The sequence below is a fragment of the Staurois parvus genome, unplaced genomic scaffold (genome assembly GCF_062004578.1).
Source record: "Staurois parvus isolate SC_StPar_1 unplaced genomic scaffold, SC_StPar_1.0 ptg000241l, whole genome shotgun sequence".
Taxonomy (NCBI): Eukaryota; Metazoa; Chordata; class Amphibia; order Anura; family Ranidae; genus Staurois; species Staurois parvus.
Window position 1 is genome coordinate 70,954 of NW_028318037.1, and position 25,292 is coordinate 96,245.

Genomic DNA, 25,292 nt, shown 5'->3' on the forward strand with positions numbered 1-25,292 from the left:
AGATTTGATGTTGAACACCATTTCCACACAAAAACAAAAGCGGATATGCCCTTTCATAACTAATTATTCCACACAATATAAAAAGATAGCCAGTATTATTAATAATAACTGGAAAATTTTGATGACAGATCCAATTCTGAGTACTATATTACCAGAGAAACCGTAACCTGATGACGCAGGATATGATATTGTGCATTTTTAAACGCACATCTGGTGAGTGCGTTTTTTACCCATTCGTGTGACTTGCACTTGTTGTCACTCCCGGATCAGGACGTCCACACACTTTGGAACTGTGATCTCTGATTGATCCACACGATTATTATTTTGAACTATACATCACGATTAATCACCTTAAGGTGATATCACCTATCCACATTCATTTGAAATTGCATGGCAATATGTTTATTAATATGTATTACTGTTTAGCGCTGCACCAACTTATTTGAACATATATATTATTGGAGGTTTTCTTTTGGTTACCTTTCGGTGTATCAGCTGCTTATCTATTTGTATACATATACATTTATGTGTGTATGTATGTGTGTATATATGTATTTACATATATATATATATATATATATACACCTTTTTGCTCTTTTGGTAGCGCTCACTAAAATCTCTTTTATTAAATCCCATGAGGTGTTGCAGGGCTGACAGTTAACAGCATGACTCCCAAAGGCAGAGACATGATGGGACTTGTAGTTTCTCCGCAGCTGGAGGGCCGCGGTTTGACACCTGTCATCTAAGGCCTTGTTCACACGAGGTGTAGGAATCCATTCCCCATGTAGGGGCTGCATGGGAATGCACAGGTGCTCCATGCAGGCAGTCCCATTGCTGTCAATTGGGATGCAGCGGCCGCACGGGCATGGCCGCTGCTCCCGATGTGACATCAGCATGGGTGCATGGCCCCAAATGGACACAGACGGACTTGCAGTTATCAATCACAAGGGCGATGTTCAGCACACTCAGAGTCCATTGAGGATTCCGGCAGCCAATACAGAGCTACAGACAGCGAGCTGGAGGAAGAGGCTGCAGGAGCCTGGCATTGCACCAGCCAGCCACTGATTGTGAGTGCAATGCTTTGCAGGATCCAGTGGAAAAAAAAATTATATATATATATTTGCACATTTTGCTTTTATTTTTTTTTTTCTTAAAGGTGTACTTAGCCTTTAACCTGTTACTGCCCACATATCGCATGTAATGAGGTGGCAAATAGGTGGGCTTTAATGCCCATGCCCTGCACATATGCATCACTGGGTGTTCCCACCCCCAAGCTGTCAAGGACAACTCTCGTTCCCCACTAACAATCAGTAGCTGACAGGACCAGCCCCTGACCATGTGACCACTGGAACAGCCAATCACAGCGGTCATATGACCACCCATTTAAGTTGGGAGAGGTCAATAATAACCAGCTCTTCTGAAGAGCTACAGCCTCCAGCAGAATCTTTTGGCATCTGACACTTCTGGGTGCCAAAAGCCTTCAATCTTTACCCAGGGGCGAATTTACTGCGAGGCAAAAGAGGCGTTTGCCTTGGGCAGCATCTTTCAGGGGGGTGGCGCGGCCCCCTGGAAGAAGGGACACTGGTTGTACTGCACGCCCTGAGCCTTCAGCCACCGGTTCCTGTGCGGTGACCAGGAGCGGGTGGCGGTGTGTCTGAGGAGGCTGCAAGGGACACCAGGGCTGGGCAGCAGGTGGAAGAGCAGAGCGGAGTGAGGGGAGCCGAGGGAGTGGCGTTGAGACTCCGGGAAGGGAGTCGGGTGAGTGATATAGGCAGCACTGATGGAGCAGAGGGCTGTCGGTGGGAATGAAGACATCTAAAAATGGTTTCATTTCGGAGAGCTGTGATGGCAAGTCTCTCTCTTGGGGGGGGGGGGCATTTTTTGTGTTGCCTATGCCGACAAGGATTGAAATCCTGCAGTGCCGCAAGGTCCCTCTGCTCAAGAAAGCACATGTCCAGGCCCGTCTGAAGTCTGCCACTGAACATCTGAATGATGCCGAGGAGGACTGGTGGGAAGTGTTGTGGTCAGATGAGACCAAAATCCAGCTCTTTGGCATCAACTCAACTCGCCGTGTTTGGAGGAGGAGGAATGCTGCCTATGACTCCAAGAACACCATCCCAACTGTGAAACATGGTGGTGGAAACATTCTGCTTTGGGGGTGTTTTTCTGCTAAGGGGACAGGACAACTGCACCGCATCAAAGGGACGATGGACGGGGCAATGTACCATCAAATTTGGGTGAGAACCTTCTTCCCTCGGCCAGGGCATTGAAAATGGGTGGTGGATGGGTGTTCCAGCATGACGATGACCCAAAACACACGGCCAAGGCAACAAAGGAGCGGCTCAAGAAGAAGCACATTAAGGTCCTGGAGTGGCCTAGCCAGTCTCCAGACCTTCATCCGATTGAAAATCTGTGGAGGGAGCTGAAAGTTCGAGTTGCCGAACGTCAGCCACCAAACCTTAATGACTTGGAGAGGATCTGCCAAGAGGAGTGGGCCAAAATCCCTCCTGAGATGTGTGCGAACCTGGGGGCCAACTCCAGGAAACGTCTGACCTCTGTGATTGCCAACAAGGGATTGGCCACCAAGTACTAAGTCATGTTTTGTGAAGAGGATCCAATCCTTCTTTCCCTCATGAACATGCAGATCAGTCATCATTTGTTAGACGCATTTCTGCTGAATTTGTTGTTGTATTCTGTCTCTCAGTGTTACACCGAACATTCCATTGTTAGACCGATCATTTCTGTGTGAGGGGCGAACATTCCATTGTTAGACCGATCATTTCTGTGTGAGGGGCGAACATTCAACATCAGCCGGGGAGCAAATACGTATTTCCTGCACTGTAGATGGGGACTCGAGGAAGCTTGGAATTAGCAGGTTATCACTGAAGGCAAGAATAAAAGGAGTGATGTGATTGGGTACAGCTGACCGTCTCGATTCATGTGACTCTAATAAAAGGCTCCACCAGCCAATGTATTTTACTAGAAGGTTCCATCGGCTGGAGGTACGTATCTATAGAAAAGCTCCGGATCCCTCCCTACTACATCATGTATCCTCTCTCAGTATCAGCTCGGGTTGAAGTGGGAACAGAATCTGCTGGGAAATTAATTTCCAGCTTACAAAGGTTGAGTTTGCTTTGGCCCGATGCCCAGATGGACGGTGTGATATAAAGAGACCGTGCAATTAGCTGAGCTTGCCGAGTGCCGGCGTGTTGAGACAACCTTTCCCAAGCGTTTGAAGGAAGGATTAAATCTGCTCACCAAGAAATAGCCGGATAATAATGTGAAATGCCGGCCCTGACGTGCGACTCCATCCCGCTCTCCACAGTTTAGCTTTGTCCATGATGGACCGAGTTCAAAGCTGTAGCGTGGCGCTGAGACTCGGCGGCTCTGCGAAATTCAAATCCTTTCTTGCCCTTTGGTAACATGATGTAAGCAGAATTCCCACCAATACTCCCTGTGGGACACACGGGGGCAAAGTGGAAAGTCCCACCCCAGGCTAAGGACTGTTCCTGCTCTCGGGCATCAATATGGACCACACATGAGACCATCATTGATTCATCAGGACATTGTTCATCCGACTTTACATTCTTATTATAATAAAAAGGACGGCAGAATTTAGCGATACGTTTACTAGAGGTGTACTTACCCTTTAAAGATGGACAACTAAGAGACATCTAAAGGCTTCTGTATACCAAGCAAAACAAGTCTGAAATCCACTTCCTATGTGATGTACAAGCCTTATGACTGAGCTAAATCCTCCTTCGTGTTTCACACGCTCCCCCTCACAGACACTGCAGCTCATGGTGGGAGGATTTCAGTAACCCCTTTACTATTTCTGCAATTCCCAACCATCTCCTGTACTATGCCTGCAGTCCCCAACCACCTTCAGTACCTTTTCTGCAGTCTCCAACCATCTCTTGTACCATGACTGCAGCTCCCCAACCATCTCCTGTACCATGCCCGCAGTTCCCAACCATCTCCTGTACCATGTCTACAGTCCCCAACCATCTCTTACACCATGCCTGCAGTCCCCGACCATCTCCTGTGCCATGCCTGCAGTCTGCAACCATCTCCTGTACCATACCTGCAGTCCCAAACCATCTCTTGTACCACGCCCGCAGTCCCCAACCATCTCCTGTACCATGCTTGCAGTCCCCAACCATCTCCTGTACCATGCTTGCAGTCCCCAACCATCTCCCGTACCATGCCTGCAGTCCCCAACCATCTCCCGTACCATGCCTGCAGTCCCCAACCATCTCCCGTACCAGGTCTGCAGTCCCCAACCATCTCCTGAACCATGCCTGCAGCCCCCAACCATCTCCTGTACCATGCCTGTAGCCCCCAACCATCTCCTGTACCATGCCTGCAGTCCCCAACCATCTCCTGTACCATGCCTGCAGCCCCCCAACCATCTCCTGTACTATGCGTGCAGTCCCTAACCATCTCCTGTACCATGCCTGCAGTCCCCAACCATCTCCTGTACCATGCCTGGAGTCCCCAACCATCTCTTATACCATGCCTGCAGTCCCCAACCATCTCCCGTACCATTCCTGCAGTCCCCAACCATCTCCTGTACCATGCCTGCAGTCCCCAACCATCTCCCGTACCATGCCTGCAGTCCCCAACCATCTCCCGTACCATGCCTGCAGTCCCCAACCATCTCCCGTACCATACCTGGAGTCCCCAACCATCTCTTATACCATGCCTGCAGTCCCCTACCATCTCCTGTACCATGCCTGCAGTCCCCAACCATCTCCTGTACCATGCCTGAAGTCCCCAACCATCTCCTGTACCATGCCTGCAGTCCCCAACCATCTCCTGTACCATTCCTGCAGTCCCCAACCATCTCCTGTACCATGCCTGAAGTCCCCAACCATCTCCTGTACCATGCCTGCAGTCCCCAACCATCTCCTGTACCATACCTGCAGTCCCCAACCATCTCCTGTACCATGCCTGAAGTCCCCAACCATCTCCTGTACCATGCCTGCAGCCCCCAACCATCTCCTGTACCATTCCTGCAGTCCCCAACCATCTCCTGTACCATGCCTGAAGTCCCCAACCATCTCCTGTACCATGCCTGCAGTCCCCAACCATCTCCTGTACCATACCTGCAGTCCCCAACCATCTCCTGTACCATGCCTGAAGTCCCCAACCATCTCCTGTACCATGCCTGCAGCCCCCAACCATCTCCTGTACCATTCCTGCAGTCCCCAACCATCTCCTGTACCACGTCTGCAATCCCCAACCATCTCATGTACCAAGCCTGCAGTTGGGCAGCATAGGTGTGCCCAAGTGCTGGTTGACAAGTTACAGGCGTGTCATTTAGCAATGACAATGCCAATAGCCAGGAACCCTGCAACATCTCCTCCCAGTGTAGTACAAGCATGTACAGCCTGCACAGGGTGACAACACTGCTCTGAATTTGGGAGCAGTGCAGCATCGTTGTCACCTCATCACAGGAAGCAGCATTGGGTGGACTTATCTGGTCAGCCCCCAACCTTCTATCCAGGAGCTTTTATTTGGAGTCCTATAGATACGGTTGCTACATTGTTTAAGCCCTGATGAAGGGGGATTTTTTGAGCCCCTGAAACATGTTGGTTGTCTTTCATTTTTTTGTATTGTCATCTGTAATATCAGTAGAAGACATTTCACTCCGAGACAATCATTTGGCAATCTTTGTGGCTTACCTAAGCAATTAAAGCTAGACAGGGGTGCTAACTCTTCCCAAAACTTCACCTTGCTAATACACCAACCCCCCCCCCCCCCCCCCCACTGTCTGGTCCCAGGATGTTGTGTAGATGAGGGAGGGAAAGAGGATATTAATACCATCACAGGCCCAACACAGAGCTAACAAGGGGATTGAAGCAGAGAGGAATAGAACGGCGGGTGGAGGGTTGTCCTTCCGGAGGACTCGTCCTACATAAGTGCAATGACCGGATCTCTTCAACAATGAAGACATAATCCAGTTTACCTTCTCATAGTGTGTCTCCATGCACAGGAAGATGAAATACGCTGTAGCACAAGCCAGGCATCCCTCTAGATAAGAGCTGCCTCCGATCTTCTCCGCTTCTATGTAGTACATATTCAGAGTCTTCACTGTCTCCTCAAACAGTTGCTTCTCAATCTGGTGAAAACATAAAGAACAAATACAAAACTGACATGAACAACCGATACTGTGATATTTTATTATTCCACATCATTGTTCACACATACTGCTGAAAAGACTGCAGGCATGGTACAGAAGATGGTTGGGGGCTGCAGGCATGGTACAGGAGATGGTTGGGGGCTACAGGCATGGTACAGAAGATGGTTGGGGGCTACAGGCATGGTACAGGAGATGGTTGGGGGCTGCAGGCATGGTACAGGAGATGGTTGGGGGCTACAGGCATGGTACAGAAGATGGATGGAGACTACAGGCATGGTACAGGAGATGGATGGAGACTACAGGCATGGTACAGGAGATGGTTGGGGGCTGCAGGCATGATACAGGAGATGGTTGGGGGCTACAGGCATGGTACAGGAGATGGTTGGGGACTGCAGGCATGGTATAGGAGATGGTTGGGGGCTACAGGCATGGTACAAGAGATGGTTGGGGAAAGCAGGTATGGTACAGGAGATGGTTGGGGACCGCAGGTATGGTACAGGAGATGGTTGGGGACTGCAGGAATGGTACAGGAGATGGTTGGGGACTGCAGGTATGGTAAAGGAGATGGTTGGGGGCTGCAGGCATGGTACAGGAGATGGTTGGGGGCTGCAGGCATGGTACAGGAGATGGTTGGGGACTGCAGGTATGGTACAGGAGATGGTTGGGGACTGCAGGTATGGTACAGGAGATGGTTGGGGACTGCAGGAATGGTACAGGAGATGGTTGGGGACTGCAGGTATGGTACAGGAGATGGTTGGGGGCTGCAGGCATGGTACAAGAGATGGTTGGAGACTGCAGGCATGGTACAGGAGATGGTTGGGGGCTACAGGCATGGTATAGGAGATGGTTGGGGATTGCAGACATGGTACAGGAGATGGTTGGAGACTGCAGGCATGGTACAGGAGATGGTTGGAGACTGCAGGTATGGTACAAGAGATGGTTGGGGATTGCAGGCATAGTACAGGAGAATGTTAAGGACTGCGGGCATAGTAGAGGAGATGTTTGGGAACTGTAGGCATGAAAATTGAGATGGTTGTAAATCGCAGGCATGGTACAGGAGATGGTTGGGGACTGCAGGAATGGTAAAGGAGATGTTCGTGGACTGCAGGAATGGTTTAAGAGATGGTTAGAGACTGCAGTCATGGTACAGGGGATTGTTAAGGACTGCAAGCATGGGACAGGAGATGGCTAGGGACTGCGGGCATAATACAGTTGATGTTTGAGAGCTGTAGGCATTGTACAGGAGGTGGCTGGATGTTCATGAGGGAAATAAGTATTCGGATTAAGGTCTGGAGACCGGCTAGGCCACTCCAGGACCTTAATGTGCTTCTTCTTGAGCCGCTCCTTTGTTGCCTTGGCTGTGTGTTTTGGGTCATTGTCATGCTGGAACACCCATCCACCACCCATTTTCAATGCCCTGGCTGAGGGAAGAAGGTTCTCGCCCAAGATTTGACGGTACATTGCCCCGTCCATTGTCCCTTTGATGCGGTGCAGTTGTCCTGTCCCCTTAGCAGAAAAACACCCCCAAAGCAGAATGTTTCCACCACCATGTTTCACAGTTGGGATGGTGTTCTTGGGGTCATAGGCAGCATTCCTCCTCCTCCAAACACGGCGAGTTGAGTTGATGCCAAAGAGCTGGATTTTGGTCTCATCTGACCACAACACTTTCCACCAGTCCTCCTCTGCATCATTCAGATGTTCAGTGGCAGACTTCAGACGGGCCTGGACATGTGCTTTCTTGAGCAGAGGGACCTTGCGGGCACTGCAGGATTTCAGTCCTTGTCGGCCTAGTGTGTTACCAATTGTTTTCTTGGTGACGGTGGTCCCAGCTGCCTGGAGATCATTGACAAGATCCTCACGCGTAGTTCTGGGATGATTCCTCACTGTTCTCATGATCATTGACACTCCACGAGGTGAGATCTTGCATGGTGCACCAGACCTAGGGAGACTGACACTTGTTTTGTGTTTCTTCCATTTGTGAATGATTGCACCAACTGTTGTCACCTTCTCACCAAGCTGCTTGGCCATAGTTTGGTAGCCCAGTCCAGCCTTGTGTAGGTCTACCATCTTGTCCCTGACCTCCTTGGACAGCTCTTTGGTCTTTGCCATGGTGGAGAGTTTGGAATCTGATGGTTTGATGGCTCCTGTGGACAGGTGTCTTTTATACAGGTAACACAATGAGATTAGCAGCACTCCCTTTAAGAGACTGCTTCTAATCTCAGCTTGTTACCTGTATGAGAGACACCTGGAAGCCAGAAATCCTGCTGAATGATAGGGGATCAAATCCTTCTTTCCCTCATGAACATGCAGATCAGTCATCATTTGTTAGATGCATTTCTGCTGAATTTGTTGTTGTATTCTGTCTCTCAGTGTTACACCGAACATTCCATTGTTAGACCGATCATTTCTGTGTGAGGGACGAACATTCCATTGTTAGACCGATCATTTCCGTGTGAGGGGCGAACATTCCATTGTTAGACCGATCATTTCTGTGTGAGGGGCGAACATTCGGCATCAGCCGGGGAGCAAATACACATTTCCTTCACTGTATGTGAATGGGGCCTTATACACAGAGCAGGTGTGCGCGTTCCTGGCACCTGATATGTGGGCGGGGCCTTACACAGAGTGGACACGCGTGTTTCTGGTACCTGATATGTGGGCAGGGCTTATACACAGAGTAGGCGTGCGCGTTCCTGGCACCTGATATGTGGGCGGGGCCTTACACAGAGTGGACACGCGTGTTCCTGGTACCTGATATGTGGGTGGGGCCTTACACAGAGTGGACACGCATGTTCCTGGTACCTGATATGTGGGTGGGGCCTTATACACAGAATGACACAAAAATCCGCACTATAGCATACGAGCACTAAACTCATACAATGTAACTAGAGATTAAAAACGATACAATTATTTCCAACCACCAACAAGAAAGACAATGTTGCAATGATGATATGTGGAAATGGCGCGGGTTTGGAAGGCTCGGATGTGATGCCGCAGAACTCTTGTAGCGTCTCTAGCACTGGTACAGACAGCTCCCACCAGCTGCGGCGGATCAGCCCGGGACGGCGCTCTCCTTTTCCTGACCACTGAGTGTATGATGCGATTTTCCAGCAGAGCCGCGCTCTCCACTTGTTATTGGGGCAGAAATAAAATATGTTACAAAGACTTCCAGTGACCGGAATACACGGATCTCTACAGGCGTCTTCTGCACATGAGCAGAGCCACCAGGAATCAGCCACGGAGGAAGTGACACGGTCCTACCACAAGGCCCCGTTCATATCTCAGCCATTTGTAACTTCAAACTTGAGGAGAAAAAAAAAAAAAAATCAATTATTCTCCATGGAGATGGTTCACATTGCCTGAAGCTCAGACAAGTCCTGGAGTTTTTTTTGTTGCCCGAATCGGGCAGATCTGTGCATTTTTTCAGCGTCTTTATTTCCATAGAAATGAATGGAAACATGCGGTTTGCGTTTTTTTTTTGCGTATTCGTGCGTTTTTGTGTTTTTCTGCTCAAATGAAAAAAAAAAAAATACTATGTGAATAAATAAATGTAAAATAAATACAAAAATACATTACAATAATACTAAATTAAATCAAATAAATAATAATTAACCCTACCACTAAAAAAAAAATATATTAAATCATGAATAATAATAATAAAATAATAATAACATAAATAATAATAATATAAATCCCTGTGCCTGCGTGGGTTTCCTCCAGGTACTCTTGTTTCCTCCCACACTCCAAAGACATGCTGGGAGGTTAATTGGCTCCTGTCTAAATTGGCCCTAGTATGTGTATGTATGAATGTGAGTTAGGGACCTTAGATTTACGCTCCTCGGGGGCGGGGACTGATATGAATGTACAATATATATGTAAAATGCTGTGTAAATTGACGGCGCTATATAAGTACCTGAAATAAATAAAATAATTATTATTTACTTTGTGTTAGGGTGTTTATTTTTATTTTTTTTTAACAGTTGCGTTTATTGAAATTGTACATAAGTAGAACAAAGCAAGGGACATAAGAACACGCAAACGTATGGCAAGCAGTAACAATACAATACACATAACATTTATTTTTATTATTATTATTATTATTATTACTAATATTTTATTTAAATTTTTTAAGAGTTAGGGGGTTAAGGTTACGGATTAATTATTATTATTATTTTAATTTAAATATTTATTAATTTTTCAGATAAACAAGTTATACAAACAAACTCATTAAAACCGTAGCTTATTATCAAAGCATTTATCGTTTCATCCCCCCCCCCCCATTTACCATTATTATTATTTATCGTTCATTTATTTTATTGAGTTAAATTTTTTTTAAAAAACCTCAATAAAAATGATTGTTCAAAAAAATAAAAAATAATGTGAGCTTCTTTGAAGCTGAAGTGAAGGTTTGTTTTGACTATGAAAGGGTTAAGGATCCGCCCGGCCCTTATGGCCTTCTTTCTAATTCTCTTTTTTGGGTTTTTTTTTGTTTTTTCTCATTGTATTATTCCCATTCCGCTCACATTGTATCCTTTTCATTGTCACATATAATAGATCGATGGAAGAGAAATGTTTTTACATCTCCTACAAAGTCCTCCCGAGCAATTCCTTCCTTCTCCGTGTCCGAGATCATTGCAGTAATTAGAGCAAAAAACCGTCAGAATTGGATGTCTTCCCTGCGGGCCCCCCCCCCCCCATGGCGATCCCCCCTCCCCACCATGGTGATCCCCCCTCCCCACCATGGTGATCCCCCCATCCCCCACCATGGCGATCCCCCCCTTCCCCAGACTCTTCTGCTCTATTGATTAATGGCTCATCTCCCATCTGACAGTTAAAGGGCCCCAGACACTTGGCAGCATTCACTGCAGGCATGACATCCCTTGAAGAATCCCCAAAATAGCGAATGTGTAAATCAACAGAGGACAGAAGTGTGACAATATCTCTGCGTTCTCCCAGCCATGAGCGTGTTCTCTGCGTGTGATCCGCGCCGCACACCATGCATGGAACAGATGCACATTGGATTGTGGCTCTGAGAGAGAAAACATCCATATGGCAGCTCCTGGCACACATACCCATCATACTGCACATACATGGAAGGGGGCCATTCACCGCAGACACGCTTCATCCCACTGAACCTCTACACGGAATGAAACCTCTACACTGAATGAAATCTCTACACTGAATGAAACTTCTAGGGATCGGCCCGACTGCCCGGAGTCCACTCTGGGGAGCTTCAGAGAAGTTTGGATGCCGAACCGGAGCCCCACTGAAATCAATCCCACTGAATGAAACCTCTACATGGAATGAAACTTCTACATGGAATGAAACCTCTACACTGAATGAAACCTCTTCACGGAATGAAACCTCTACACGGAATGAAACCTCTACACGGAATGAAACCTCTACACGGAATGAAACTTCTACACTGAATGAAGTCTCTACACTCCCCCACATCAGTTGTAGGGATCGGCCCGACTGCCCGGAGTCCACTCTGGGGAACTTCAGAGAAGTCTGGATGCCGAACTGGAGCCCCCACTGAAATCAATCTAAAAATGCCCATTTTCTGGGATAATAAGCAAGGAGATGTCAAAAAAATAGCATGTGGGGTGGGTGGGCACTGCCATAGGGAGCAGATGGGTGGGCACTGCCATAGGGAGCAGATGGGTGGGCACTGCCCTGGGGAGCAGATGGGTGGGCACTGCCCTGAGGAGCAGATGGGTGGGCACTGCCCTGGGAGCAGATGGGTGGGCACTGCCCCGGGGAGCAGATGGGTGGGCTCTGCCCCGGGGAGCAGATGGGTGGGCTCTGCCCCGGGGAGCAGATGGGTGGGCACTGCCTTGGGGAGCAGATGGGTGGGCTCTGCCCTGGGGAGCAGATGGGTGGGCACTGCCCTGAGGAGCAGATGGGTGGGCACTGCCCCGGGGAGCAGATGGGTGGGCTCTGCCCCGGGGAGCAGATGGGTGGGCTCTGCCCCGGGGAGCAGATGGGTGGGCACTGCCCCGGGGAGCAGATGGGTGGGCACTGCCCCGGGGAGCAGATGGGTGGGCACTGCCCCGGGGAGCAGATGGGTGGGCTCTGCCCCGGGGAGCAGATGGGTGGGCTCTGCCCCGGGTAGCAGATGGGTGGGCTCTGCCCCGGGTAGCAGATGGGTGGGCTCTGCCCCTGGGAGCAGATGGGTGGGCTCTGCCCTGGGGAGCAGATGGGTGGGCTCTGCCCCGGGGAGCAGATGGGTGGGCTCTGCCCCGGGGAGCAGATGGGTGGGCACTGCCCTAGGGAGCGCATACCAATGCAAACCAAATTTAAAGCAGTTGTAAAGAATATTTTTTTTTTATGTCATACTTACCGGTTCTGTAATGGTTTTGCACAGAGCAGTCCCGATCCTCGTCTTTTGGGGTCCTTCTCTTCTGTGTGCCACCATAGGAATCCACTTAATAAGAGGGCACATCTGCAGGCTTGCTCCTGAGCCAGGCTGTGTGCTTCTATAGAGACACACAGCATGGCTTTACCCCACCCCCTTCTCACAGGATTTGACTGAGAGCAGCACTTAGAGCCAATGGCTCCCACTCCTGTCTGAACTTCAACTTCTGGGGTCCACCAGTACTCTTGGCTCCTCTTCTTCTCTGTCTGTCACCATAGAAATCCACTTACTAAGGGGGCACATCTGCGGGCTTGCTCCCGAACCGGGCTGTGCGCATCTATAGACACACAGCGTGGATTGGGCTCGCCCCTCAACACATGATTTGATTGACAGCAGCTGGAGCCAATGGCTCCCACTACTGTCTGAACTTTCTCTTCCAAGGTCCCCCACCGGAGCTTCTGGCTCCTACTTTTCTCTGTGTGCCACCATAGGAATCCACTTACTAAGGGGGCACACCTGCGGGCTTGCTCCCGAGCCGGACTGTGTGCTTCTATAGACACACACAGCGTAACTTGGGCCCGCCCCTCTTCACAGGATTTGATTGACATCAGCAAGAGCCAATGGCTCCCACTATTATCTGAACCTCCTCTTCCAGGGTCCCCCGCCGGAACTCTTGGCTTCTCCTCTTCTCTGTGTGCCACCATAGAAATTCACTTACTAAGGGGGCACACTTGTAGGCTTGCTCCTGAGCAGGGCTGTATGCATCTATAGACACACACACAGCATGGTTTGGCCCCACCGCTACTCACAGGATTTGATTGGCAGCAGCTGGAGCCAACGGCTCCCACTACTCTCTGAACCTAATCTTCCAGGGTCTCCCGCTGGAGCTCTTGGCTCCTCCTCTTCTCTGTGTGCCACCATAGGAATCCACTTACCATCTATTGACACACACACACCGTGGCTGTACCCCACCCCCTCCTCATGGGGTTTGATTGGCAGCAGCTGGAGCCAATGCCTCCCACTACTGTCTGAATCTCCTCCTCCAGGGTCCCCCGCCGGAGCTCTTAGCTCCTTTTCTTCTCTGTGTGCCACCATAGGAATCCACTTACTAAGGAGGCACACCTGCGGGCTTGCTCCCGAGCCGGGCTGTGTGCATCTATAGACACACACACAGCGTGGCTTGGCCCTGCCCCTCCTCACAGGATTTGATTGGCAGCAGCGGGAGCCAATTGGTTCAGTTTCTGTCTCTGAGCCACTTTGGAAAGAGAGAGTAGACTGTTGGATCGAGATAGGCTTAGGCAAGTATGGAGGGAGGGGGGTGATGATGAGGGGGGGGTGGTGGTGATGAGGGGGGGAGGGGGAGGGGGGTGATGAGGGGGGGAGGGGGGGGTGTCACAACTACTGGGACATTTTTTACCTTAATGCTGGTACCTTAAAACCTTTAAATAACATGCTTGGGGGGGGGGGGACCATACCATACATGCCCCCAACATAGGAGGTACCTTGCCAGATATGATGTTAGTTGAAATCTACATTAATAATTACACTTTTTCTGATTCACAAAGTTCTTTTTTTTGTTTTTTTTTTACTAGGTGCACTAAATACGAGTCTAAGCCCCCCGTCGGCCATCATGCAGCCCCTTGGTACCTGCCATGCGACCCCGGCACCAGTCATGCAGCGACCTCTAGCAGTCGTTTGTAACATTTTCTGCAGTCTAGATTTGCGTTCTCCAACACGGGGCGGCGGGGGGGAGGGGGACCAGCAACTCGTCATTTGATGGCCCCTTCCTTTTCTGAATGAAAACAGTGAGTGATCGGTACCAAGCCACTTCCTTAATGGAGAAGCTATGAAACAGGTTCCACATTACAGAACAAGTCCAGCTGAATGTGACCAACGACCGCTAGATGCACCACGACCTGCGCACGGGAGCGCCTTCACAGGGCCACATCGCGAGTCTCACTATGTCCACAGACCGTCTCGCCCACGGAACACCACGTGCCGTCCTTGTCAGCAGCCACAGCCGAGGCCCCCGTACCTCTGGCCTAACCCCCCCGGTCACATCACGCCCGACTTTGAAATCGTTCGACTTATAGTGAAGTCACACGATTTCATAGTCGGGTGAGATGCCGAAATTCAGGCGCGATTTGCAGGACATCCGACACAGAGGACTATGCAAATCGCACCAAAAGTAGCGCAGGCGCTGCATTAGAAATCAGTGCGGCTCCAACCAAGTCTGAACCGCGCCAACTTGGCCGCTGTAACTGCAGACAATAGTGTGCGACTTGGCGTCCAATTTTCAAATCGCAAGTCGTGTGACCGGGGTGTAAGCAAAGGAAGACCTGCACCTTCCGTGGATCAGGCACCAGACTCTCTCTAAGCCCAGCAGAGCCTCAACTAACCACACCGGACCATACAATGGGGGGGGGGGGGCACTGTATCATGTGATACTAAAGTGCTTGTAAAGGCTGAAGATTTGTCACCATTCTATGCAGGTAACCCCCCCCCCCAATACCTGAGCCTGAACTTGGTCCAGCAATGTGCACTGGAGCCCTGGATCTCCCAGGTCTCTCCCTCCTCATTGGCTGAGACACAGCAACAGGAGTCATTGGCTCCCGCTGCTGTCAATCACAGCCTATGAAGAGGAAGAAGGGGGCGGGGCTGAGCCATGCTCTGCTGTGTCTTTTAGGCACAGAAATCGGGGCTCAGGAGTGACCAGATACCAGTGTTCCATAGCAAGCATAATGCGATGGGGACACTGCTCAGGGGAGAGGAGCCAGATGTGGGTACAAAATTCTGTAAGGGACATTCTTCCCACTGACCCCCAATGTAAGGGACATTCTTCCCACTGACCACCAATGTAAGGGACATTCTTCCCACTGATCACCAATGTAAGGGACATTCTTCCCACTGATCCCCAATGTAAGGAGCATTCTTCCCACTGATCACCAATGTAAGGGACATTCTTCCCACTGACCACCAATGTAAGGGACATTCTTCCCACTGATCACCAATGTAAGGGACATTCTTCCCACTGATCCCCAATGTAAGGGACATTCTTCCCACTGACCCCCAATGTAAGGGACATTCTTCCCACTGACCACCAATGTAAGGGACATTCTTCCCACTGACCACCAATGTAAGGGACATTCTTCCCACTGATCCCCAATGTAAGGGACATTCTTCCCACTGACCCCCAATGTAAGGGACATTCTTCCCACTGACCCCCAATGTAAGGACATTCTTCCCACCGACCCCCAATGTAAGGGACATTCTTCCCACCGACCACCAATGTAAGGGACATTCTTCCCACCGACCACCAATGTAAGGGACATTCTTCCCACCGACCCCCAATGTAAGGGACATTCTTCCCACCGACCCCCAATGTAAGGGACATTCTTCCCACCGATCACCAATGTAAGGGACATTCTTCCCACTGACCACCAATGTAAGGGACATTCTTCCCACTGACCCCCAATGTAAGGGACATTCTTCCCACTGACCACCAATGTAAGGGACATTCTTCCCACTGACCACCAATGTAAGGGACATTCTTCCCACTGATCACTAATGTAAGGGACATTCTTCCCACTGACCCCCAATGTAAGGGACATTCTTCCCACTGACCCCCAATGTAAGGGACATTCTTCCCACTGACCACCAATGTAAGGGACATTCTTCCCACTGATCACCAATGTAAGGGACATTCTTCCCACTGATCCCCAATGTAAGGAGCATTCTTCCCACTGATCACCAATGTAAGGGACATTCTTCCCACTGACCACCAATGTAAGGGACATTCTTCCCACTGACCTCCAATGTAAGGGACATTCTTCCCACTGATCCCCAATGTAAGGAGCATTCTTCCCACTGATCACCAATGTAAGGGACATTCTTCCCAATTTTTCTTTATTAAAAGTCTTGCAATCAATAAACATAAAATATTATACAGAATATAAAAAAATTATATATATTTACAGCAAAACGAAAATAAACATAGCAAAATCTGCTGTCAGACAAAAGCAAACGTCTCAGAAATGAACATGACATAATTGGGGAAATAAATCGTACTACCACTCACATCACTACACCAGACATCAAACCTGTGAGGTCAAGAAACCACCCCGCCCCCCTTATGCATGCAGCCCTTCTTCAAAAAAGATCTTAATCAACAAAAACTACGGGAGTGAAAAGAACAGTATAAGGAAAGAGCCCCTCACCCAGAGATGGACAGTTCACCAAAGGCAGGTCTGATATTCCTCCACGCCCTTATCCAGACCGCCCGAGGCTCCCTGCCCTTCTCAAAACCCCGAATCTTCCCAACCTCACCCAGAATATCGTGCACCACCACCTCTACAGGGAGGACTTTCTTCCGGATGGTAATCTGACACCGTGCGTTCCATGTGAAGTAACGGACAACTATACTAACTAGAAAAAGTGTATCCAAATCAAAGTCCCAGTGAGCTGGGAATGCCCCGTACACCCACTCTGCATAACTCATGCGATAGAGAAAGGGGATGCCCAGAACCCTCCCCACCCTTTTATACACCTCTATGTTAAAGGGACACAGGAGCAGAAAGTGGTCCATAGACTCCACTTTACCAACACACTCTGCTCTAGGACAATCCCGATCATCCACAGGGCGGTGCTTCAGGTTCCCTCTCACATAGAGCCTTCCATGGAAAGCGAGCCAGGCTTGATCCCTAAACTTCAAAGGGATTCTCTCCAAGTTAATTAAACGCAATCCCTCCCTCATTACGGAGCCTGGGCAATCCTTTAAGGCCAGTGACACACTGAAAGCAGAAGCCAAAATCCTCTCCCCCAGAAGCTTCCTGGGAAGGGACCTGATATCCTCCACTGTCACCTGCCACTGCCGAAGTATTTTCAGACACGGGGCAACATAAGCCGGGAGCTTGCCATGTCGGACTCTCAGACTTTTCACTGGGCCGCCATCTTCCCAGCAATGCAGAAAAGGCCTAAACCAAGACTGAAAAATACCCACCCATCCCGGCGGGGTCTCTGCTAACATATTACCAAGATTGTACTTTAAAAAGAGCAAAGAAAAGAAAACTATCGGGTTGACCATTCCTAGGCCACCCTCCCGCCTGGACAGGTAAGTTACATTGCGTTTGATCAGGTTCAGCCTATTTCCCCATAACAGTTGGAAAAAACAGCTGTAGACCCTTGCATAGAGAGATACCGGCAAGATACAGACGAAGCTGACATATAAAAAGATCGGGATCAGGTAAGTTTTGATTAAGTCAACCCTCTCTCTCAAGGAAAGCCTCCATCTCTTCCAGCTTGCTACTTTGGCATTGGCAACTACCAACCTGCTTTCCCAGTTTCGATGACCATAGTCACCAGGACCAAATTTGATGCCCAAAATTTTAATTTCCTGCTGGGGCTCTGGGAAGGCATCCGGAAGTTCGAAGCTTTCACCCTCCTCGCCCATCCAGAAAACTTCACTCTTTTCATGGTTGACTTTAGAGCCAGAAGCCTCCGTGTACTGCTCTATCACAGAGACCACCTCCTGCGCCTCCTCAGTCCCAGAGATAATAACAGACACATCATCAGCATAGGCAACGACCTTCAAAGGCGGCACGCCAGCAATGCCCAGAGGCACCCCGCACAACGATGCGCCCTCTAGCCTTCTTACAAAGGGGTCGATTGCGAAAGCATATAGCAGGGGGCTCAAAGGACATCCCTGGCGCACACCAGAGCCGACCTCAAAAGGCCGCCCAACCCAACCATTAACAAGTGGGAAGCTCTCAGCCCCTTTATATAATGTCTTCAGCCAATCTATAAACCTCCCCTGCAGGCCGTATCTACCAAGCAGCAACCACAGATATTCATGATTCACTCGATCAAAAGCTTTCGCCTGATCCAATGCCAGCAAGTACTTTCTCCATCCAGCAGCCCTGCATCGTTCCAAAGCCTCCCGGATAGCCAAAACTGCTGAAAAGGTACTTCTACCTTGGACCGAACAGTGCTGATGGCTGGACAACAAATCGCCTGCTACTGACGACAAGCGCCAAAATAGAATCTTTGCCAAGATCTTTCTATCAACATTGAGAAGACTGATGGGGCGCCAGTTCTCAATCATTGAGGGGTCTTTACCTTTTGACAGAAGAATCACAGCGGATTGCCTCATGGAGGGAGGGAGCGAACCCTCTTCTAGACAGCTGTTAAAAACCTCCGCTAAAAAGGGAGCCAGAATGGACTTAAAACACTTGTAAAATTCAGCTGTCAATCCATCTGGCCCAGGCGATTTTTTGGTAGCCAGCTTGTCTATAGCCTGAACTACCTCATCCGCTGAAATTGGTTCTGTCAAATTCATCAAAAGCAATGCACCATTTCCCAATCCTGGAGTAGAATCCAGAAAGCTTTCCATCCTGTCCCGGCTAAGGTCCTTTCTTCCCAGGAGGTCTGCATAATACGACCCAAAGATCTCCAAGATCCCTGATCTGGACTTTATCAGGGAACCCGTACTGTCTTTCAGGCCAATGACCGTCTTAACTGCTATGCCTTGCTTACAGTTCTGGTAAGGATCAGGTGAGTGATATTTCCCATAATCCCTCTCCAGAACCAAGGAGGCATGCCGGTCGTATTGACACTTCCTAAGAAGAAGCTTCACTTCAGAGATCTCCCCTGGATCTCCTCCATACGAGACAAGACGATCAAGCTTCCTCCGCAAATGCTGGTAGGCAATATACATACCAAGCTGCTTCTTCTTACTTATGGCCTTGAAAAGTCCAATCGCCCTTTGTTTCACAAGGTCCCACCACTCTGACTTACTGCTGCAAAAGTCCAGAATAGAAACCTGTGCCTGAAAAAAATCCTCAAAGGATTGTCTTACCTCTACATCTTCCAGGAGAGCCGAATTCAGTTTCCAGACACCCCTTCCCCTGGGTGGAGTGTCCGAGGCATTCAGAGTCACAGACAGCATACAGTGGTCAGAGAACTCCACCGCCTTCAACTCAGGAGCTGAGAAAGCAGAGTTCTCCTTTAAAAAAAACCTGTCTATCCTGCTCTGACTATTCCCTCTCTGAAATGTGAACCCCGTGCTGCCAGGGCAGTGCTTAATGTGCACATCTACCAGGCCTGCCTGTCTAACCAAATCTCTGAGAAAAACGCTATCATAACCCAGCCTGTCTATGGAGCCTCTCCTGTCTTCAGGCCTAATTATGGTGTTAAAGTCACCTCCAAAGACAACCTGCTGGGACGTAAAAAGGAAGGGCTTGATCTTTGTGAGGAGGCATTTCCTGCCCCATTTTGACTGGGGTCCATAGATATTGATCAGGCGCAGGTCCTGCCCCCTAACAGAGACGTCTAAGACCATGCATCTCCCCATTTCTACCTCAATCACCCGCCGGCACGTTACCATATCGGTTTTAAAAAGGACCGCAACTCCGCTGCAAGGTTCAGCCGCAAGAGACCAAAAGGAGGGACCACATCTCCACTCCCTTTTTGCTAGATAGACATCGGCCAATGTATTGAGCCAGGTCTCTTGCAAAAATAAAATCTCAGCATCAAACTCGCTGAGCAAAAATAAGGCCGTATCACGAGCTCTTGCAGATTTAATGCTGGCGACATTAATGGTCACCACCTTTAACAGAGTGGGAACTGCCATCAGGATGATTGGGGTAGTCGTTTCCTAACCTCTACCACACTCTCATCACCCGAAACAGCTCTCTTCAGAGTACGTGACTCCCCCTCATCCATAGATGATAAAGAAATGGATATATCCGATACCATCTCATCACCTGACAAAACTGAAAAAGTATTGCCAAGAGGGACCCCTCCTGGATCTGATTCTGAGGAAGAGAGGACAGCTCTTCTCATCCTCCTCTTCTTCTTCTTCCTCTTCTCCTTCACCCTCTCCCACCCCTCATCAGCCGAATCCCCCCCAGCAGGAGGTGAGACATGGGACATGGATACCCCTCCCTGAGCCCCATCGGCTCCACCCCCATCCGGCACCCCCACAACCTCCTGACCACGTTTGCGCTGTCGGGGGACAGGTACCGGAGGTGGAGTAGGCCGAGAGGGAAGATCAGCTAAACCCGCCCCCCCAGCAGCTTCCGCCAGTCTGGAGGATCTACGTACTGTAGGATTAGGGACAGGGGGGACAGACTCAGGGGTGACATTACTGGGGGAAACACAATCTGACACAACAGACACAGGAGGTACAACTACAGTTTCCTCCCTAGCATCAGCTGCCTCATCCTCTTTATCCAGCCTCTGCAGCTCAGCCTCCAGTCCTGGCAGGTTGTGTAGTGCCTCTGGGCACAGATTGTATGGATGACCCATCTGCTGGCACAAATTACACCGAATCTCGGTGCATTCTTTGGCCAAATGGCCAAAATCCTGGCACAGTGAGCACTTCTTGATGGTGCAGGACGATGCAAAATGGCCTTTCTCTCCGCATTTGTTACAAACTTTAGGCTGACCTTGATAGAAAATGGTCAGCCTATCTCTCCCCAGAAAGGCTGAGCAGGGAAGATGCTGAACCACATTGCCCAGCACCCTCAATTGCACTGACACCGTCCAGGCCCCTGTCCATATCCTATGCTCATCCAGGACCTTCCGCAGTGGGGTGAGGACCTCACCATGTCGGCGTAGCCAAACTACTAAATCAGCCTCTGGTATGGATTCATTCCGGACCAGGATTGTCACCAATTTTATCAAAGGCTGTCTGGAAACAACCTTTGCCACCAAACCTTTCCACTGCTGAAGGCTCCTGCACCTCCTATATCTCTCCCAAAACAGGTCCAGGCCTTCAGGTTTTACAAATGACAAATCATATTCATAGCTGCCTACTGGGCAGATCAATGCAAACACATCACAGGCTTTAAACCCCATCTCTAGAATCAACTCCGCCACCCTCCCCCTTACTGGTGGGTTCCCTTCCCCCTCCCACTTCAACTGTACCACATTCCTTCTCCTGACCCCACCAACCATCCTGCCACCAAACCTCCCCAAATTGTGACCATTAGCATTCCCAACACTCCCCCCACCCCCCTTGGTGCGACTCCCCAAAACAGAGGCATAGCTCCCCCCAATCCTCCCAGCAGCAGAAATATTTGTGTGTCTGGGAGCATCTGGTGCAATTCTGGCAGATACCGATTGCACAGATCCGGAATTGGATGGTGTATCCTCTTTCTGCTCAGCAGGGGGAGAAATGTCATTTTTACCTCTGTCAGCAATGTTAACCCCTTCACCTCCACCCACCACCAACACCTCCATTGCTTTACCAGTCTCAACAGTCATAGACTTCACAGCAATGTCCACACTCACTGCTGCAACCATAGAAGCTCCATCAATCATCTCTCCTTCCAAGGAAGGAGACTCAGCCCAGGACTGGATTGGATTCTCAGACACAGCAACAAGTGAGACATCCATACTTGCTGTTTTCTCTCCACATGGTTCAGTGTGCTGCTCCCCTCCCCCACCAGCATCAATCAGGTCTGGAGCACCTGGGAGCTCAGGTGAAACAGTCTCTCTGCAGGTGGCAGCCATCTTGCCTGTAGAGGGACTACTGGTCTCAGCAGGAACAGCAATTTCCATCTGTGAGGTGCATGGTGCAGGTTCATCCACATTCCCCTGATGGTATGGAGACCTCTCTGACAGGGATTTTCCCTCCAGGTTGGATGAGGATTCCTCCACAGCAGGCTGCTTGCAGAGCTCCTCATCAGCAGTAGTCACCACAGCAGGTGGGGCAGACATGCTGGGAGCAGCCATCTTGGTGTATTGGGATCTCTCCACCAGTCTTGGCTTTGCTGCTCTGTATCTCCTCTGTCCATCTTCAGGGACTTCTGCAGGGTCATCAGTGAAGGCGAACTTGTCTGCTCTCAGGGGTGACTCCATGTGCTGAATGAACTTCAGGGTTCCATATTCACCCTCAACCCCCTGGCTGGTTGCCACTGGTGATTCCACAGCCTGACATGGGGGGAGAGACGCTGATGTAGATGGAACTGGGTCATCCATTACCTGAGGCTGCTGATCCACAGAGCTCACTGATGTCTGGCTGGCAAATCTCCTCTCATGTTCAAATTTTTCTTTAAATGCACCACTTCTGGCTTTCAACTTTTCTAATAATAAAGATTGTTTCTTTACTTTATCCTCCATGTGCTGGAGCGCTGGCTTCATGCCCAATCTGTTCTTGCTCCAGGCCTGGCAGTATTTGGCTCTGAAGGTTTTGTGTTCAGATTTCAAAACATTGAGTTTCTCCTCAGCTCTTCCAATAGTCACAAATCTATCAACAATCTTCTGTCTGAAGACATCGACATCCTCACCAGGGCTGGGACCCACAGTCAGGTCCTCCACCTCCTCCTCTTCACTAGGCCCGGTCTCATCAGGGGAATCCCTCCCAGGGCCTCCCCCTGGATCAGGCATGGTTCCTGGGCCAAGCTAGCAGGCAAGGCCCAGGCTTGAAAATGCTGGTTCTCAGGGAGAGCTCCTTCAGTGTGTCCTCCTCCTTCTCCCACTGACCACCAATGTAAGGGACATTCTTCCCACTGATCACCAATGTAAGGGACATTCTTCCCACTGACCCCCAATGTAAGGGACATTCTTCCCACTGACCCCCAATGTAAGGGACATTCTTCCCACTGACCACCAATGTAAGGGACATTCTTCCCACTGACCACCAATGTAAGGGACATTCTTCCCACTGACCACCAATGTAAGGGACATTCTTCCCACTGATCACCAATGTAAGGGACATTCTTCCCACTGACCCCCAATGTAAGGGACATTCTTCCCACTGACCCCCAATGTAAGGGACATTCTTCCCACTGACCACCAATGTAAGGGACATTCTTCCCACTGATCACCAATGTAAGGGACATTCTTCCCACTGATCCCCAATGTAAGGAGCATTCTTCCCACTGATCACCAATGTAAGGGACATTCTTCCCACTGACCACCAATGTAAGGGACATTCTTCCCACTGACCCCCAATGTGAGGGACATTCTTCCCACTGACCCCCAATGTAAGGGACATTCTTCCCACTGATCACCAATGTAAGGGACATTCTTCCCACTGATCACCAATGTAAGGGACATTCTTCCCACTGACCCCCAATGTAAGGGACATTCTTCCCACTGACCCCCAATGTAAGGGACATTCTTCCCACTGACCACCAATGTAAGGGACATTCTTCCCACTGACCATCATGCTGAAGCACCATAAGTTATGTTTGGGTTTCCTGAAAACAGAATGTAGTTTGAAGGTCTCTTCCATGTTATCAGAGCTGAGGAAGGCTGCTCTAGTGAACACTAATTGTTTGTTCTACATATTATATTTTTTATTTACTGCCATCTCTTTAGGTAGGAACACTTATCCTGAGACAAGAGCAAGAAGTGACAGTTATCAGTATGACTCGGAGTAGGCAGTGACAGCAGTGTGACTGAGTCGACAGTGACAGTTAGCAGTGTGACTCGGAGTAGCCAGTGACAATTAGCAGTGTGACTCGGAGTCGGCAGTGGCAGTTAGCAGTGTGACTCCGAGTTGGCAGTGGCAGTTAGCAGTATGACTCCAAGTTGGCAGTGACAGTTAGCAGTGTGACTCGGAGTAGCCAGTGACAGTTGGCAGTGTGACTCGGAGTAGGCAGTGGCAGTTAGCAGTGTGACTCGGAGTTGGCAGTGGCAGTTAGCAGTATGACTCCAAGTTGGCAGTGACAGTTAGCAGTGTGACTCGGAGTAGCCAGTGACAGTTGGCAGTGTGACTCGGAGTACGCAGTGGCAGTTAGCAGTGTGACTCGGAGTTGGCAGTGGCAGTTAGCAGTATGACTCCAAGTCGGCAGTGACAGTTAGCAGTGTGACTCATAATAATCATGAAGCAGATAATACCCGACTGTCCAGCTCTGGTGGGAACTTGGTCTGGAACTGACACATGGTTCCTTCGCTGTAGTCCCTCTGTATGAAGACCTTGGTGGCCAGGGAGGCGCTCCTCCTCATCTCCTGCAGGTTGTGCATCTGCAAAATAAAAAGAAGAAAGAAACAGAAGTTGGATTTTGAATGAAGACACCAGGAGCGGACAATGGCGCTCGGCATGGCGGTGTGAACGAGGCTTCCTTAATCCGCCGCGCTCCTTCCTGAAACAAAAGCCGAGGCAGGAGCAGCGGGAAGATCTCAGCGGGTTTCAGCTCGCCTGAAGGATCCGGGAGAGGATGTATTATGAGGGCAGGAAGCCCAGCTGATAAAAGGTGTTAAAATACAGTAAATATAACCCGTTTCTATATAAATAATGTACAGCGAGCAATTAAAGCGCCTCCTGTTGATATCTGGACGCCTGCTGGTTTGGAGAAGAATTAAGTGGCTTGTCTCCAGCGTTATTCGGATCTCGTCTTCGACATTCTTCCTTAATTTAATTAGATTTTTCAAAGAAACAGCCAGCGGTGCCGATGGAGGGGAATAAAAAGATTGCATTTTTTATGTTACTTACATAGTACTTATGATTTATTTATTCAGGTCATGCCTCAAAATGCTCAGCATCCTGTCGGCTTGAACAAGGAAACACTATGAAACGGTTCGAGTCCTACCCTGGCCTGTAATGGGGGCTGGGGAGGAGACTGGAGACACTGGGGAGGTCGGGAGCTACTAGGATTGTCAAGGGCTTCACTTAATTGGATTTTTCCGGAAGGAAACAATTTGATGCAAGTAGAAAAAACCCACCGATGTCTGGTCAGAGCTACTTAGCTTTACCAGCATAGTACGGAGGTCTGCTCTTAGCAACAATGTAACCCCTGGCCTACCGGTCTATCAATGTACGTTTATAAACAGCATGGCGGC

At 49.5% G+C, this 25,292-nt stretch overlaps 1 protein-coding gene across 1 annotated transcript in view; it reads right to left on the reverse strand.

The window, feature by feature from the left end:
- The window catches only part of LOC149459971 (golgin subfamily A member 7B-like), a 37,314-nt gene extending 12,568 nt beyond the window's left edge, over positions 1 to 24,746 (reverse strand). Inside the window, exons 1-2 of the mRNA XM_089680318.1 lie at positions 24,351 to 24,746; positions 5,972 to 6,124 (exon numbers count right to left, since the gene is read on the reverse strand). Coding sequence (XP_089536444.1) covers positions 5,972 to 6,124; positions 24,351 to 24,554 — 357 coding nt within the window. The 5' untranslated portion in view covers positions 24,555 to 24,746. The remainder of the gene's footprint in view (positions 1 to 5,971; positions 6,125 to 24,350) is intronic.
- Between the last annotated feature and the right edge of the window lie 546 nt (positions 24,747 to 25,292).